The sequence below is a fragment of the Toxotes jaculatrix genome, chromosome 3 (genome assembly GCF_017976425.1).
Source record: "Toxotes jaculatrix isolate fToxJac2 chromosome 3, fToxJac2.pri, whole genome shotgun sequence".
Classification (NCBI taxonomy): Eukaryota; Metazoa; Chordata; class Actinopteri; family Toxotidae; genus Toxotes; species Toxotes jaculatrix.
In genome coordinates this window covers 28,894,793-28,913,666 of record NC_054396.1, presented here as the reverse complement: position 1 = coordinate 28,913,666, position 18,874 = coordinate 28,894,793, and the positions used below count along the sequence as shown (strand labels likewise).

The window sequence follows — 18,874 nt, the reverse complement described above, 5'->3', positions numbered from 1 at the left end:
AGCACACACACACGGACACATACACAACATGCATGTACCACCATGCACAATCATACATGGTCACACAGCTCTACAGTTTATCTAACAATAATGTGTGAGGGGCATTTAATTACTAACCTTTACTTAGAATAATGGAAAAATAAAATCATCTCTACATTTAAACATGCAACATAAAGTGGAAATAGTCCTGGGGATTGTTATTTTTAATATAATTTACACTATATAAACTGACTGTAGTCTGTTGGGTTGATTCTGAATAAACTGGGACTCCGACTTTAGTTGGACCGACACTATGGGGCCTTTACCAAACACTGTAGTGGACTGCTGTGTTTTATATGCTCATGTAATCTGTGGTGAGATTATAAGAATATCAAAAATATTGTAGACTTGTAGGTTATTTTTGGGATGTCCTGTAAGTGGTGTACTTGTGATATAGGTCATGTGTTTTGTACACTGAAGGTCTTTTGTGACTATTTGCTTGAAGACTGATTCAGGTGCACTGGTAGTCTTCATCTACAGGTTTATGTTTCTTCAAGTTACTTTAAGTTACTTTTCTGCTGTTGCTTCCACAATCACAATAAAAATGGATAAACAGGCTGTGGTGTGTTTTTCTGTCCTGCTTTTTAAAAACAATTTAATGGATAGCTGCAAAGAATTCTTTTTTTTCACAACCTGACCTGCATTTCAAAATTAAAATATGAAAAAAACAACAACATACAAATATGTTTAAAGTAATGATTTTTGCACAATTGTTGTATTATTTATATTACCAGACATGGCTGTATTTACATCTTCTACTGAGTTCTACTGAGCTGACATCTGCTTTCCAGTAAAAACAAACATTTTGAAAGTGTCTCTCAACTTTGTCTTTTTGGTGGTAGGGGTCATATAGCCACATTTTGCGTTTAAAGACTTGATACCTTTAAAAAAGATTGAGATCACATCTTATACTTTTCTTTATGATACATTAAACTGTGTACCCACTGATTGCACAGTTCGCTGTCCATCTTCCTGCACAGCAGTTTAAACATCTCCTCGTCCTGTATGGCTGAACACTTCCCTCTAGTGGTTGGTTTTTCTATCCACACTTCAGCACACAGGAACAACAAAATTTAACAAACTCTCACAATATCTTCGAAACACTCATGTGCACTGTTAGAATCCCAATACTGCAAAAATGATAAGCACTATTTAGATAAAATTAATGATTTTAAATATACTTCTTGCTGATATAGTAATTTCTGTTGTAAGGTAAGACGCCCCAAAATCAAATTCGGGTTTTAACCTCAGTTTTGTGCAAAGTAGTTACTGTGTTTTTATTTTGTAGGGCAGTACAGGAAAATGCACGGGATCATCAAGTCAGAGTGATTCATCCTCTGGGGACCATGAATGTCTGAACATGCTTTATTAGTTGTTATATTTCAGTATGGAACAGCTGAGTGTTCCTGGCTGTAACCCTTGGGGTTGTCACTGTTTTTTTTTTCTTTTTAATTTCCAATTCAAATGAAAAGTTGGAATAGATGAATATGTTTAATAAGCAACACTTAAGTGAACAAGCTGTTTTTTCTTTCAGTACATTTCAGTCACAATGTATGAAATTCGTCACTAATCCCAGCGTCTCTAGCGCATGTGCATGGTGTGTGTGTTTCGTTCACTTGGTGTGGGTAAAATGCAGAGTAATTTCCCGAGGAGGGATCAATAAAGTAATTAAAAATTAAAAAAAAAAAAAAAACGGTTTTCAGTTGCTGTAAGCGAGATGAGAGGGCGGTTGCTTAGTAACGGTTGGCTAGAAGCAGCAGGGCAGCGGGACAAAGGGGTTGGGCGAACCAGTCTCGTGACGGACTCTCCCCTCGCCTCTGATTGGTCGCTGGCCCGCAGTTTTCGCGCCAACGCGCTGCATTGTGGGGATGGTGAGCGGAAGTCCGTCGGTCGCGGGGAAGCCGGACGCTGATTCGGGTGGAGGGGCGTTTTGTTGTGGTATTTACGATTCAGGTCCCGAGAGGGGGATTTTAAATTTTAAACTCGGTCCAAACTGCCGCCGGAAGTTTTCTACGAATGCGGGGCGAAGAGTCGTCGGATTCGGAGTCGGGGAGGATGGAGGAGAGTTCAGTCCGGAGGAGTTTGGAGACGTTGTGTCAGGAGCTGAACATGGACGAACAGACCGCCGCCGCGGCCATGGAGAACTTCACGGCCATATGGAATACATACACCCTGGAGGTAAAATGTCTTCTAAATAACGTCCTCACTGGCTGTTTAACCATTCAGGCTGCATCTAAAGTCACAGCCACACAGCCACTAAAATATCCTGAACTTTTATCGGACTGTAAACCGTTTACAGAACTAAACCACCGCAGCGTGAGACACAAACCCGTGTTAAAGGGCTTCAACTCACCACTGTTTACATCATCCAACCTAGAGCTGCTATTAGTCGATTAATCACTTAGTTGATGAACTGAAAGGTAATTGTTAGCTTTGAGCTCTGAGTTGTTCATAAGTCAGAATTACAAAATTCTGTATATATATTTGAGTTTTTTAGTTTTCTGTGAAGGTAACAAAAGGCGATTTGTTGAATATAGACAGGACATTATGACTTTAAGTCTCCATTAGGTCATGTTCGGTATGTGACTAAGAAGGTCCACATTTTGACTTTATCTAATTTGGTTTATGTATTTGTACAAACACACAGGGAAGAACTGCCCCACTCTTTCATAAACAAGTTAATAAAGTGGTAATAATGAAAATAAATATGAGTGTTTATGTATATATTTATATAAAAAAAAGCAAATCTTTGGCCGACATACATGAAAATGAGTTGGGATGTACATACACCGTCATGAGACCATTATTTATTTTTATTTATATAAAGCATGTAGTTATTCTCTGTAATAACTAGGAAAATAGTTTTTAATGGCTTTTTTGTGCAAACCTCACATTTGACAAGCTGTAACCAGCTATTTATGAGATGTCTGTTGTTCTTTGATATGAAAATAATTTACTATGTTTCAATAAATATGATATATCTTGAACTTTATTGATCCCGTAGAGTTAAACTGAAATGTCACAGTAGCAGAAGTAAAAGTACAAAAGCAGAATGCATAGTTTAAATAAGCATCTACATCTATATCCAATGTGAAGCATGAAAGATAAAAGTGAAAACAGGTATGGGTTATTATGTGCTCAGCTTTACTCAGTTAACTGTGATATTAAGAGTTCATGTGGCACTGGAAGAACACCTTGTTATTGCTAAGTCTTATCACAAGTACAAGTGATAACCAAATAAGATGCTATTTAGATATGACTATTATATGTTAATTAAGTCTTTTTAAAATACGACAGCAGTACTTTTACTCTCCTCCTATTCAACATTGTGCCAGTTGTGGGGATGCAGCTGTTCCACAGATTACCTTCTTGATTAAATTATTAGTTGTTTACCACAGTTTGGTGTAGCATCCAACAAAAACAAAACTTACCAAGCGATAGTTGAATGTGTACAGCGACTGTAACTACACATGTAATTGTGTTTTCCATTCTAGACATGTTCATGATGTTGTATATGTTGCTGTTGTTGTCGGCAGCTTTTCATGTTCCTCCTGATGTCTGTAAGTTTGTGTTCTTGAAGTGGTCCAGTGACTGACGAGCTTTCTGTTTATGCAGAAAGACGATAACACGTAATGTTTGTTCATGTGATGCATTGTTGTGTCTGTGCAGGGAGAGGTGGTCCACTGGCTCGCCTGTTCTCTGTATGCAGCCTGCAGGAAGGGATCTACTCCCACGGTGGGCAAAGGGCTGATGGAGGGAAACTGCGTCTCCCTCACCAGGATCCTTCGCTCATCCAAACTCAGGTCAGTTGCTGTGAGCTCTGCAGTACCTGACACTCCACGAGTATTCACTGGTTTCACTGTCTTCATGGGGTGAGGGGTATTTGATCTTTGAAGGTTATACTTACTGGGATTTCCAGCCTCTTATTTACATGAATTGTTATCTAGAGTAAATTTAAGACCTCTCCAGACGACTTTACTCTTTAGTTTATTACCCTTTAATATTTTTGTTTATTCAGCCCGTTGATAGTTCGACCTTTCATTCCCAAACATCCAGCTGTGTTACTTTATCATGACCTTCAAGGCCTTTCCAGGTATCATTTAAGGGTATTTTAATGTCTTAAATTTGTATTTGTGAAACCTTCATATTTGTTTTGTGGTCTTCATCCTACTGTCCTCCCAGCCTGATCCAGTTCTTCTCTAAGATGAAGAAGTGGGCCGACATGTCCAACCTGTGCCAGGACTTCAGGCTGCGCATGGACCGGCTGGAGCGCAACTTTGAGGTTTCCACAGTGATCTTCCGCAAGTTTGAGCCCATCTTCATGGACATGTTTCAGAACCCGCAGGGAGCTGAGCCGCCACGCCAGCCACGCAGCAGGAAACACAGGCACGACACAGACACACACATTTACAATGATGTTTTTTTGTTCTTGGTATGTTGGCAGCCTTAAAGCTGGAAGCATGGACACAAAGATTTTTCTCTGTCACGTTTAGTCAGTTTCAGTCGCAATAATGTAAGAGCCACTTATGGAGAGACAAGCAAACACACACACACACACACAGTCATCCAGCTCAGTCTAACCAAGTGTGTGTCCTGTCTCTGGTCTGCAGGCGGCTGCCGTGTCACATCAGTGATGTGTTCAAGTTCTGCTGGATGCTGTTTGTCTACACCAAAGGTACGAAGAAACAAAACCAGACCGCTGAGTTTTTTCTGACTTCAGTGTTGTTTCTACTGCAGGTTTTGGTTTTTGCAATACTGAAAAAACACCTGATATATTTTATTCCATTTACAGTCCAAAACCTAAAGTTATTCAGTTTACTCTTATATATTTAACAGATAAGAGAAACAACTTCTCACATTTGAGAATCTGAGACTGAGATCAGTCGACACACACACATATATACTCCGTATATCAACAGTGAGTGTACGTGTGTGTTTGTATTTGTGAAGGTAACTTCCGTATGATTGGTGATGACCTGGTGAACTCGTACCACCTGCTGCTCTGCTGTCTGGACCTGGTGTTTGGAAACGCTCTTCTCTGTGCCAACAGGAAGGACCTCATCAACCCGGCTTTCAGAGGTAGGGATCTGAGTGTGTGCGTGTGTTGTGTAAAAACGTGTGTTCAAACCAAAGTACATCTGACCACGACATCGCTTTTCTTGATGGGTGAAGCTCCGTGATTGTTTACATGTCCATGTTTATTTGTGTGTGTGTGTGTGTAGGTCTGCCAGCTCTCTACCGTGCTGATGGGCACGTTTCAGTGGAGGAGCCTCCTCCGTGTGTGTTGGAGAGGTTGTGTGAGCTGCATGATGGACTGGTGGTGGAGGCCAAAGGCATCAAGCAGCACTACTTTAGACCCTACATACAGAAACTGTTTCAGAAACAGGTACAGGTTCATTTCTTCCTTCCATCATCATCTTATTCCTCCCTTCATTCTTCCCTTTCTCTTTCTTTCCTTAATGAACACGTGATTTTAGAGCCTGAAACAGATTTGTACAGATTTATGGAACAAATCTGTGTAGATAGATTTATTGCTGCGCTGATTGAGTTTTTATGATCACCATCTGTTATTGGAAGCTCATGTTTGTCCTAATCTCTTTTCCACCATCAGATCCTGAAAGGCAACGGGGAGCTTTTAACAGAACTGTTGGATCCTCTGAACTTCATCGATAACAAGTAAGAAACAGAGGTCAAAGGGTCACTGTTAGGGAAACACTATTTTCAATTCCCTGTCCTGCACTGTCTCTGTCTCCAGCTCTGAGTTGAGTCTTTCCCTTCAGTAAAGCCATAAACAGGGAGTACGAGGAGTACGTGCTGACGGTGGGAGATTTTGATGAACGAGTGTTTCTGGGAGCTGATGCCGACGAGGAGATCGGAACCCCGAGGAAGATTGTTCAGGAACCGTCTGTCAGCCAGACGACCTCTCAGAACCAGCTGCATCAGCATGTAGAGAAGGTACACACACGCACACACACACACACACACACAGATCCACCGGTAACACGTACAGAAGGTCATACCAACAGACACAAACGGATCAGACTGGTGCTTTATATTTTTGTTATTGTTGTCAACCCATGAAAAAAACAGAACCAACCTGGTGTTAATCTGTTAGTGTCTGATTCCTCTGCTCATTTACAGCAGTGGATTAATGCACAGTTGGTGCTCTAGTGAGTATTTAGGGCAACAGGACAGGGCGTGTGTGTGTGTGTGTGTGTGTGTGTGTGTGTGTGTGTGTTTTCATGGTGATGAAGGAACATGTCATCTGGTGCAATGAGTGACTCACTCATGCTTTTAATAGTTTGTGGAAACTGTGAAGCTCTGTGGCACAAAACAGGTTGATTGGTACAAACACACCCAAATACCAGGAGAATAAAAGTTCCAGTGCAGCTACAGTGTCGTTAAAAATACAATTTGTCAGTTTTAACTAAAGTTTTAAGCCTTAATGTAAATAAACTGAGAGTTCAGTTGTTACAGAAAATACTGTCTAACAAGATCATTAATACACTAAGATTTAAGGTCAGTGGAATAAATGTTCAACATTAAATAAACAACAAACACAGTGAACGGCAGGTGAAGGAAACACACACAGATGCTATAAGCTCACCTTCGTGGACAGATGGAGTAACATGGTGATGATCTGTGTCTCTGCAGTCCGGCTCTCTGGCTCCGTCCACCCCTCTGACCGGACGGGTTTACCTGAAGGAGAAGGACCTGCTCGTCACGCCCGTCTCCTCGGCGACGCAGAGCGTCAGCCGGCTGCAGAGCATGGTGGCCGGGTTACGGACGGCGCCCAGCGACCACCTGATTCAGATATTCAAGTCAGTTCCTTCATTTGTGATTTGAGTGATTCAGAACATGTCAGACCAGGACAGAGCAGAAGAGTGAGGAGGAGGTTAGGGTGGAGAAGAGCAGGAAGGTGAAGTTTAGACTGTACAAACCTGTGAAAGTCATCTATTGTTATTTTTTATCAAGGAATATTTAAACAGATTATTAAACCACCAGTTAAAATGTACAATATAATGTAAAACATGCTGAACAAAATTAAATCTGTGAAACTGGGAAAACATAAAAATCCAAGGATGAATTATGAAAAATCAACAACAACACAGGTAATTTACTCGCAGTGGATCGTGTCCTGTCATTAAAGGTCCTGCTCCAGAAATCCCACTGAGTCCATACTGGCCAGAGTAAAGACACTGGGACAAACCTTCAAAGAACACTACACCAACGACTCAGAGGACACACCTGGATCTCATATAGGTACGATACACACACACAGACACACTGAGTCTTCAGCAGCTCCCTCAACCAACCAAACTAATCTGATCAGAGGATTTTCTCTGTCCATTGAATCCTCCTGCTGCAGTAAACACTGTGTCACCTTATACACAGAGACACAACATACATGTGTTGTCTTTTGTCCCAGACTTTGCAGAGAACCGTCTGAAGATGGCCGAGATCCTTTACTACAAGACCCTGGAGAACGTCATGGTTCAGGAGACCAAACGGCTGCAAGGCAAAGACATGAGTGTGAGCAGCCGCCGCAGTGTGTTTCACCGCCTCCATACGTTTTCACTGAGGCGTCAAGTCTAAATGGGCTGTAACTGATAATGTATCAGATGACAGCGTGAAAGGAGTCACTGATTGTTGTGAACCTGCTGAGAGTCATCAGCTGAGTCCGTCTCAGCTCATTCTTTATCTGTCCGGACGCAGCGTCACTGCTCTGGTTCACTCTCATGGCGTCGTTTTCTGCAGCAGTTAAAAGTGTTAGTGCATTAAAGTGTTTTTACACCTGGAAAGTTTCTCTGGAAAAGAGCTGAAAACAAATAACTGAGCCAGTTTTAATGTTTGTGTCTGAACATTAAAGTTTCAGAACAGTTTTATTCATATTATTACATCACACTGTTCACACACACAGTTACCAACAACACACTCCAGTGCTCTGTTTGTTTCAACTGCAAAACCAGATGTGATTGGTGTGTTTAGATCAACACTTTCTTTGTGATTCTCCTGCAGTTTCCTGCCGTTCTTCATTTAATTATATTTTAATTATCTTTTCTGTTTCTTGTGATAATTTTTACTTTAAATAAAAGTAAATGTGTGTGTGTGTGTGTGTTGTCAGGTGTTGTTGGAGCAGGACATCTTCCACTGTTCCCTGATGGCGTGTTGTCTGGAGGTGGTGTTGTTCTCCTACAGCTCCCAGAGAACCTTCCCCTGGATCATCAAGGTCTTCAAACTGGCCCCGTTCTACTTCTTTAAGGTAACACACACACACTGAGAAACACAAACATGCTTTTAACCTCCTTAATGCAGCCTGCAGCCATTTACACGTTTTCATTTCATCCGTTTTCTGTTTTTGTTCTGAAACCACCTGTTATTTCACTTTCCTTTGCTTCAAAGCCTGTTCAGACAAAACTTGAGCGAGATTCCTTAGTGATACGTGCGAGTTGTGTATGAATGTAACTGGATTCACTGTGTGTGTGTGTGTGTGTCTGTGTGTGTGCGCGTGCAGGTGATCGAGGTGTTTATCCGCTCAGAGGAGGGCCTGTCCAGGGACATGGTGAAGCACCTGAACTCAATCGAGGAGCAGGTTCTGGAGAGCAGAGCGTGGACTGCAGACTCGGCCCTGTGGAGCGCCCTGCAGGCTGCTGGGAACAAGGTCCCCACAGTGGAGGAGGTCAGCAGGACGGACACACACACACACACACTCAGACTCACACGTTAACACACCAACACTCGTTTGCAGAATCATTTTGAAATAAATGTCCTGCAGTCAGAGCAGCTGGAATTCTGACGCTCCGTTTGTTTTTTCTTCAGAAAGAAAAAAAAAAAAGGCTAAATAAGACACAAACTGTAGATTCATTGTTTTATCTGTCTTCTGTCTGTCTGCTTATCTTTCTCATCACCTCGTATATTGTCCCACAGTCTTTCTCAGCCAGAGCTCACCTCTTCTTCCTCTCATCCCTCTCTCCTTCCAGGTGAATTTTTCCTCCAGTCTCGACACAGGTTCAGGTTCCGGTTCTGGTTCCACCGGCGTGGGTCAGTCCCACCTGCCTCTGGTTGCCCTCTCTCCCATCATCCACCCACGCATCAGGGAGTTCCGATCAGGCCTGGGCAGCGCCCGTAAAGGTGAGTGTTCACGTGTTTATTTTATACACAGCTAAGCTGAATACACCTGTTCAGCTTCACTAATACAGATGGATAGATTCCAGCAGTTTCCACAAACTTAGGCACTGATTGTACCGATTGTACTTTACCTTTAATCAGCGTTTTCCTCCCCCCTCGTCCTTCCAGACGTGCCTCCCTCTCCACTGTCGGTCCATGACAGGTACAGCTCACCTGCAGCCGGCAGCGCCAAGCGGCGTCTTTTCGGCGACGACCCTCCGGCCCCGACATCAGGACTGAGCGTGAGCCCGGCGTCGTCTCCGGCCAAAAGGTTGACTTTCAGCTCGAGCAGCACCCTGAAGATCGGAAGCCAGGGCACCCAGGCCACCGTGCTCAGTGTGCCGCTGCAAGGTAGACGACGCACACGTTTACACAACTGAACACGGAAATACACACGTTAGTGAACATATACCGTTTTCATTTCTTTTTTCGGTTCAGTTTCTATCACTCGGCTAATTAGACAAAATAAAAATGACGAGTATTGTATTATTTGTCGTACTTATTGTGTTGCTGTTTGTGTGTGTGCTTCTCTGCAGGTGTGAACACTGACCGCACTATCACACTGATCCCAGTTCAGTCGTGTGACGCCTCCGGTGCCATCACCGCTCAGTTTCTGCTGACCGCCTCCCCGACCCGAGTCCCCGCCGCTGCCCCTGCCGCAGCACCCACGACCTCCGACCCCCAGGCAGGAATCGGACGGCCGCGGCGCACTGGATCACTCGCTCTGTTCTTCAGGAAGGTAGGAGCTGGAAAACAGACATGGATTCATCATCATCATCAAACTTCATCTTCATTAACACGACTGCTGAGCTTCTACTGTGTCTGACGTATAGACACATTTGGTGACGCTGACCTGCTCTTACGTGTCCCCGTCTTCTGACCGACTCGTCCTCTGTCTCTGTTTAAGGTGTATCACCTGGCCAGCGTGCGTCTGAGGGATCTGTGTGTGAAGTTGGACATCTCTTCGGAGCTGCGTGGGAAAATCTGGACGTGTTTTGAACACTCCCTCGTCCACTGCACTGACCTGATGAAGGACCGACACCTCGACCAGCTGCTGCTCTGTAGCATTTACATCATTTCCAAAGTGAGAACACTGACCTCACCAGTCGCTTGTGCACCGGCACCGTTCAGCTTCCTCCTGCGTGTTTTCCACCTGCGTCACAGTTTAAAGTGACGGCTGGTTTTTGTTGGTTGGATCAACTGTGACGGTGAAAGTTCACCTTCAGTCTGTTTCTCTGTTTCTTCTCTTGCTCTCAGATCACCAAAGAGACTCACACCTTCCAGGACATCATGAAGTGTTACCGCAGCCAACCACAGGCCAGCAGCCATGTGAGACACACACACACACACACACACGAAACACACCTCAATGCACGTACAGCAACTTATTCATCAGCTCATTGCATCATGCAGCTACAGCTCCGCACAGTACCAGTCATTCGTGGTTTGAGTGTCTGAATATTATCCAGTGAACTTCAGTGGCCTCCACAGGCTCCAGATCAGAATCCAGTAGAACCTTTGGGATGTGGTAGAACAGGAGGCTCCAACAGACATTAACTCTAACCAGTGTTAGTGTGGGGTTCCTAATAAAGTGCTCACCGAGTGTCTGTTACAGATTACAGTAAAAACTATAAACTTAATGTCATTCAATATTTTTGATTTTGTGTGTGTGTGTGTGTGCAGGTGTACCGCAGTGTGTTACTGCGTCACACGCTCAGAGAGCAGGTGGCTGATGAGAACATGGAGGTGGATCCTGTGTCTGGTGGAGAATGTAAGAGCTTGTTATTCTACCTGTCTGAGCTGTGAGCGGTTTAATCAGAGAGACGTCGTCGTGGAAAAACTACAAATATTTGTTATCGTTGTTTGATGAATTATTTACAGCAGTCGATCTGTGTGTGTCTTCAGCTGCTGAGAAAACCAATCAGGTCTCAGGAGAAGCGAACTCCGACCAATCAGGCGAGGAGGAACGTGGTGACCTCATCCAGTTTTACAACACCGTGTACGTCCTGAAGATGAAGAGCTTTGCTCTGCGATACGCCGTCCACGATAACCGGGTACGACTCTCACAGCGCGACTTCCTGTGGCCAGACTCGGGTTCAGTGTGATGAAACTTTGGGTTTAACAAAGGAAACGTAACCTTCCTGTTTTCGATCCTCCAGGCCGACGCTCCTCCGCTCTCTCCGTTCCCGTCGGTCCGGGCTCAGCCTCTCTCTCCTCGCCGGGTCTCTCAGAGACACTCGCTGTACGTCTCCCCCCACAAGAACTCTGCAGGATGCCTCACCCCGAACTCCTACACCTACAGGATCAACAGCAGCCCGTCCAAGGTAAGAACACGCACACACAGACACACACACACACACACACACACGTTAATTGCATAGATCGATGATAAACAATTCAAACTTTACTGTTCGTGCTGCTCCCTGCAGGAGTTATCAGACATCAACCGGATGATCAGACAGGGCTGTGTGAGCAGGAAGAGGGCCTTCACCATGGAGGGAGATGTGATGATGTCATCAGCAGTGTGCGACTCCCCCAGTAAGAGGGCGTGTCCAGAGAACGGCAGCAGCCCAGATGTGCTGCTGAAGCGGCTGCAGGATGTCGTGTCCGAGCGGCAGAGTCGCTGAGTGGACTTTCATCACAGCTCCTGACGTTACTGAGCGTCGTCACCGCCGCCAGCGCCTGTTTACATCATGACCTGAGGGTCACAGAACCCGTGCAGTTCAAGCCATTTCTTTTTATCCAAAGCAGATTTTAATTCCACCTCCCGACCCCAAAACTTTGACTCTGGTACCAGTAATAATATCTGAGTGATATTTAAACACAGTCGAGCAGACAAACACTCACTGAGACGTTTTACTACCTCTTCACTTTGAGTTTTGTAGCTCGAGTGAACTTTGATCATCATCTCAACTCAAATTAATCACCATTTAAAATACTTGTCTTAAGACAAACTCCACACAAAATAATCACGTCTCTCGTCTCTGTGGGATAAAAATCTCACGCCCACGTCAACCTGCCGTCACACAGCCGCACAACAGAACAGTGTTTCCTTAGATACGAGCCAGAACAGTGTCAACTTCCTTAGCATCCAACACTGAATGCAGGTGTTATTGGACGTTTTCGTTTGAAAACATTGGTGCCATCGTGTTCAGTCTGGGTGAGAACAGAGGGAATCGAACGTCTCACCTCTGCTCACACACACACACACACAAAAAAAAAACAACAGTATTAAAAGAAAAAATTAAGTCTAAGAAGTGAAAAGGAGACGCTCACTGATGTGGTCCGATGCCACACTTCAGATATCAGGGACTGGAACGAGCTGATGGTTTAACTCTGATCCACACACACACACACACAGTTTTCAAAGATTTGAACTTTAAAACAAGTCGACTGTTTAACTTGTGTAAATAGTTTCCTTTAACATGATCTGACAAATCAAGCTCTGTACATTCTGTAGCATTAACAAGTCTTCACCACAGTATCTGTGATCTTTCTACTTTTCATGGAGATTTTATTGAGGAAGATTTTATTCTTTTACTAATCAGTTTTAATCATTTTGTTAAATCTTTCCTTTCGTGGTTATGAACCATTAAATGTTGTATAATGCTGATAACAGGTTTAATGCTAACAACAAAAGTGCTGGAGTGAAGCAGCACGTTCGTACCTGAGTGTGTAGTATCTACACAATACAGTTTAACATTCACTCATACAACAGCACAGCTGTTAGGAATCAGTCTGTAACTTCAACATCTGTTTAGTTCACATCTGGTTTGCTAAAGCACATGAGCAGACAGACTCTAATGGGTGAGGATCTGTCGCTCTGTTTCCTGCTCTGTATCTTTGCTTTTCAGGGACATTTGTATTTTCTATAGTTCCAGGTTTCGTAAAATAAAATGACTGACCCTCAGACGTGCTCGGCTCCTTCCCTAACCATCATCTCTCCTTCACTTAAATACGAACAAGAAATAACTATTTGGCAACAAGCTCCAGCTCCACGTGGAGGCAAAGACTCAATCAGCAGCTTCAAGAAGAACATGGACCCTGCAGCACACACACACACACACAACACACACACAACACACACACACACACACACACACACACACAGCTTTCCAGAGTAAAGCAAATTATTACACAATGTAAACAAACCTGCCTGAGACACTGGAACACACAGACACACGCGCTCTCACGTGGTTTCAAACTGCGTCATGACTTTAAATAAACGTCTCGCAGACTCACACCAGCTGTACTCACCTGTCCGAACACCCGTGTGTGGTGGGGTCCTCCACAGCCTCGGTTTAAAACCTGCCCTCTCCCGCAGACCCCGCTCAGACCTTCAGAACCAGCACGCGCGGAGGAACCGGTTTCTCATTGAACCAAACCTCACAGCAGGTCCACCGCAAGCAGCTCGCCACGCACCTGTTGATCGCGTGACAACACAGGTGTGTTCGATTTGGGTCACAGAGCGCAATCGCTGGGGGATGCATTGACTCAGCAATTAGTTAAGGCAGATGCTAAAGCTGGGGTCATGCTAATCTGAACCCTGTTCCCACACCCCGCTGGCACTGGGTCAGTGAGGGGGAGACCTCAAGGCATGATGGGAAACACCTGGTTCTCACCTGAGCTTAGAGCTGACTGGTTTAGATCAGGGGTGTCCAAACTGTTCCACAAAGGGCCCTGTGGCTGCAGGTTTGCAGCACACAGTTTGACCAATCAACTGTCTGAAGACTGAGATCAGTTGATTAAATGAGTCAAGTCTGGTGTGCTGCTGCTTGGAACAAAAACCTGCAGCCACACGGCCCTTTGGCATTTTTGGCACGGGCGAACCGGACAGCCGCCCGGGGCACCGTGACCCTGGGGGCATGGTGGCCTCCTGGACATTACTGTGGCCGGGAGATGCTGCATGCATTTTACTTGCAGGAAGTAATTCAGTGTAGAACTGCCACTGGTTTGGACACCCCTGGTTTAGATGTTGGCTAAACAATGTTTTACAGACACTTTTTGCTTTTGCACTTTAGGTTTTATTCTGCTATTGTGACTTTTAATAGTCAGATGAGCTGCAGCAGTGACACTGTACAGGAATCAAATGAACCCATGATGCTTCGTATCCACGTGAACACGACATCCTTTCTCCATCCTGAGAAAATGAATACAAAGGCCTGATCTAAAATTAGCCCAGCGAAGTATTTAGGCCACCTCTGTGTGGAGCTGCCTGTGAAACATAGGAACAGCCTCTCAGTGGTTTCTCCGTGCAGTGCCACACTTCCTCTGACCTTACATCCCCACAAGGTGAGCGCTGACAATCTGCCGCCGTGACATGAGATTATTCAGCATTTCACGGGCCGCTGCCTCTTACATGGATGACTTCTCGCAGACAGCCGGTGTTTCCTGTAATGACACAGAGACGGAGCGAGTTCAGCGTCTGTTAGTCAGATTTAGGAGAAAATCTGCGTGCAGATACAACATCAGCCTGTTGAATGTTGACAACCCTTCACGAACAGCCTGGTGTTATTATGTATTTTTTTTTATTATCAACAAATACCATAAAAAGACCAGAACCACCGTCATTAATGTCCTGACAGAGCTGGTCACTGTGGTTTTAACCAAACGTCAGTCCATGAATTTGTTAGGGACTAGGGACAGCGGTGGATTAATCCACATTTTTGGGCTGTAGTGAGTATTTGGGGCAGGAGGATGGTGTGTGTGTGTGTGTTCAGTGTAACAGTGTGGATCACTGATGTGTCTTCAGTAGTTTTGGGTAACAGTGGATCTCTGTGGTGCCTGTGAGCAGGACAGCAGTGTGTTGTTGTTTCTAATCTTTGTGGTACGTGTTGACAATAAGAAAAATACAGAATGATGCCAGACTTGCTGCCGTCACCTGCCGTTCCTGATAAAATATTATTATTATTAAATATTATTAAATATTATTAAATATTAAATATATTATTAAATATTATTAAATATTAAATATATTATTAAATATAAACATTATATCTATCACGTAGATGCAGTGCATTCTGGTCTTTTGAGGCTGCTATGGTGGATTTCTCCCAATGTTCAAAAGACAGTTGTAGTTATAACCGTGAAGCTGCTGTTCATGCTGCTGCAAACATAAACCTCATCACTGTGCAGCTGAGGATTAACGGCCTGTGTGGCTGAAAAAAAAAAAACAGGCAGCAGAGTGTAGCAGCTGTACGAGCTGTGATCAACCGGATGATATGTTACAGAAATCAGAAATACAGACATTTATTCAAGTGAAAAGATTAAAATTAAGCTTCCTCTTAGATTGCTGTTTTTTTTCTATATATGTAAATGTTCATGGCTGCATTATATGTGTTGCTATGGTAACAGGTATGGTTTCTCTGTGGAAATCATAATCTTTCCACTCCTAGATAAAGCAGGTTTTTCCACCCCTGAGACAGGAGGAGGTTCAAAGACCAAAACGACCACACTGAATCCATTTTCTGGGCTGATGTTTTTGTTGTGTTTCTTCAAATGTCACGTTTTGTCTCTTGTGTCTGTTTTTCACAGGGTTTATTCTATGATTTTGGACAGATGTTATTTCTATTCCCATCTGATGCGAGTGCTCAGTATCTTCATCAGGCAGAGGAAGATAAACACACGAGATTCAGGCTAATTTGACCTTTTCTTGTATGTATTTTATGGTGGTTAGCTTTGTTTTGGTGTTTTTACACTATTTGAAGAATCCTGTATTTACTGTAGAAAAAGAAAAATATACACAATCACACATAACAACAGCAGAGAATAACAATAATATAAAATAAAAAATATATAATTTTATTATGCGTGGGTTCTCTCCGGGTACTCCGGCTTCCTCCCACAATCCCAAAAACATGCATGGGTTAGGTTAGAGAATAAGGGTACACCCTTATGTCAAAAAGGGTGATTTATGACCCCTAATTTAAACGTGTTATTTTTAAAATTATTTAACGAGGGTTTCTCTTGTTAAAAGTGACTCCAGAGGAGCTGGAGGGCCTCAACTTAACGCAGTCAGACTACAATAAAGAGAGTATCTGAATCAGAAAAAACAGCTGTTGACAACAAAGAGTTGTGCGCAGGTCACTCACTATAAACACTGACAGATTTAGTAGAGTGCGCTGAGCGGTGTTTTGGGTGATCGGATACGTCTGTCGGAGTGTGCGGACGAGACAGCGGGGACGAGGATTTTGTGCCGACCGTCCGTCGGTCTAAAGACCGTCTGAGACTCCGCGTCAACATCAGTGGCGGTTTTTGGCACGGGCGAACCGGACAGCCGCCCGGGGCGGCATCACATGGGGGGCGGCACAACCACGTGAAAAGAAAATCATCTGCACCGCTAAGCGGTTTTCTATTCTCTATCATATTACTGTGTGGGGAATTGGCCAATTCGCGCCGTCCCCATCTCCCAGCATGCACCACCAGCATATGCATGTAGAAACGGCACCCTGACTGAAGGTGGTGGTTAGGTTGGAGGAGTGTGGGAGTCGTCCCGAATGATGGTCCTCTAACACTCGAGGCTCCGACACATGCGCGGTAGCGTATGAGGCAGTTGTATTGAACCACTGTGCCGAGGTGTGGTTTGGTCACTGACGTTTGAAGCAGGTGAGTGCTTCGGACGTCAAACCGAACCAATCAGGTGATTCACCTGATTGGTTCGGTTTGTCATGTGAATCGCGTGGCGGTATCGCGTGTGTTCAGAGATAGGATAGCTCTGTATAGTGGCGCTCATTTGAATTTTTCTTTGCAGAGTAGGTCGGTTTGTTGTGTTTGTTAGGTGTTTTGAGAATTAGTTGTGTTAATAGTGTATTTTTGGAGAGTCAGTGTAGGTAGAGCAACAGATATATAATATATAAATTAGATATCGATAAAGAGTTATATAGAAAGGTATATAGATATATAATCCTAAAGACATTAGATATAGATAAGACATATAGATTCATTACATATAAATACACACACACACACACACACACACACACACACACACACACACACACCAGCCTCATCTGTGCCGTCTGAAATGTTTTTTTCCAAAGACAGGTGAAAAAACAGCTATGAACATAAAAATCATCGGTCGGCCGCTGTGCACTGTTGCATTGTGGGACACACAGCAGCACCGTGAGCGAAGGCCGCTGTGCACTGTTGTGTTGTGGGACACACAGCAGCACCGTGCGCGAAGGCCGCTGTGCACTGTTGTATTGTGGGACACACAGCAGCACCGTGAGCGAAGGCCGCTGTGCACTGTTGTATTGTGGGACACACAGCAGCACCGTGCGCGAAGGCCAGTCCTTTCCAAAAACTCCATCGATGAGTGGAGTTTTGTCAAGGAGGAGTCATATGATGATCATCCCATTGGCCAGCAGATTAATTTCACAGATAACAAGAAAAGTAAGTTTGCTTTAAAAAAAAAAACCCAAAACAAATCATTGAAATCCTGATAGTTTCTGAGATTTAACTGCATTTATTCTCATTTAACTGTTTTTTTCAACTGTGGTTGTGCCGCCCCCTATGTGATGTCGCCCGTACCAAAAACCGCCACTGATTATATCTGCATAACACTGCTCTTTATTCAAATCCAACCTTTGATGTTTGTGCTTTCACCCTTGTAAGCACTGTCTTTATATGAGCCTCTGTATTTCTGCTTTAATTAAACAGGAAGTAGGATTTTCACCGATCCCAAATTCCTAAAAGAATATTTGTGGGATTTGGAGGCGCTATAACTAAACTGGGAAATTTAGTCAGTTTTCCTTTTATTCGTATATTGAACTTTCCATGAGAATGGCTCTGTCTCCTCACAGATTAATGTCAGTGTAATTGATTGGTCTGTGTGTTTATTTGTTTGTGTATTAATGATTGTATTTATCTGTTTATCCCCCACCAGCTCCACCAACAGCAGATTAAACCACAGCAGGTTTTGCGCATGGTCAGTCCCCCCCTCCTCTCTCTCTTTCTCTCTCTCTCTCTCTCTCTCTCTCTCTCTCTCTTTCTCCCTCTCTCTGCATCCTCCTCTCACATCCTCCAGCAGCATCCACCTCTCCGGATGCGATGTCCACAGCCGCCTGAATCAGTCAGCCGCAGCACCAGGTAAGACTCCGCTGTCACTCCGATCACTTTTACCGATCGACTCTTTGGGTCCTTTCATCGACATCCCTGCAGATGATCGATGCCATCGGCGATGTTTGTTCGGATTCAGCGCGGGGTGGATGCTGCCTCCGCGTCTGCCTGGATACCGAATCCATCCCCCGGTGCCCCCCCGGAGAAATTAGCACCTCATGTCGCTGGGCTGCATAATTTTACTCTGAATGCAACGATCCGCCGACTCCGACTCTCCCTCCTCTTTCAGTCCGTGTTATCTGCCGTCAGGTCTGGATAATGAATAACGTGTGAGTCGGTGTGGTGCTTATCTGTACCGGCTCATCCTGATATTATCTCTCCTTCACACACACACACACACACACACACACACACACACACACACACACACACACACACACACACACACACACACACACACACACAGACGGAATGTATGGTCGAGCTTTTGGCAGTTTGGCGCATCACAAGGTCACGGTGATGGTGACGGCCGGAGCCGAGCACATCAGAGGGTGAAATGACACCTGGCCCGCGGGATCTCAGGCTCCCCGCGGGCCGCCGGGGAGCCTGA

The 18,874-nt window shown here is 44.3% G+C and overlaps 1 protein-coding gene across 1 annotated transcript; it reads left to right on the top strand.

Moving 5' to 3' along the window:
* The first annotated feature begins 1,940 nt into the window (after window positions 1-1,940).
* Window positions 1,941-13,112, top strand: rbl1 (retinoblastoma-like 1 (p107)). The gene is made up of 22 exons (XM_041033009.1): window positions 1,941-2,217; window positions 3,709-3,842; window positions 4,222-4,425; window positions 4,650-4,714; window positions 4,990-5,118; window positions 5,262-5,425; window positions 5,651-5,715; window positions 5,820-5,994; window positions 6,694-6,860; window positions 7,190-7,302; window positions 7,469-7,572; window positions 8,165-8,302; window positions 8,555-8,719; window positions 9,021-9,171; window positions 9,337-9,558; window positions 9,744-9,946; window positions 10,115-10,291; window positions 10,465-10,536; window positions 10,891-10,978; window positions 11,113-11,261; window positions 11,367-11,531; window positions 11,637-13,112. The coding sequence occupies exons 1-22, from the start codon at window positions 2,056-2,058 to the stop codon at window positions 11,832-11,834; spliced, it is 3,210 nt and encodes a 1,069-aa protein (XP_040888943.1). The 5' UTR covers window positions 1,941-2,055; the 3' UTR covers window positions 11,835-13,112.
* Window positions 13,113-18,874: the final 5,762 nt, after the last annotated feature.

Bases quoted from the DNA above. Each gene is read 5' to 3' on its own strand.
- rbl1 (XM_041033009.1), top strand. From the start codon at position 2,056: ATGCGGGGCGAAGAGTCGTCGGATTCGGAGTCGGGGAGGATGGAGGAG. The intron at 10,537-10,890 runs GTGAGACACACA...GTGTGTGTGCAG, and splicing joins AACCACAGGCCAGCAGCCAT to GTGTACCGCAGTGTGTTACT. The intron at 11,532-11,636 runs GTAAGAACACGC...TGCTCCCTGCAG, and splicing joins TCAACAGCAGCCCGTCCAAG to GAGTTATCAGACATCAACCG.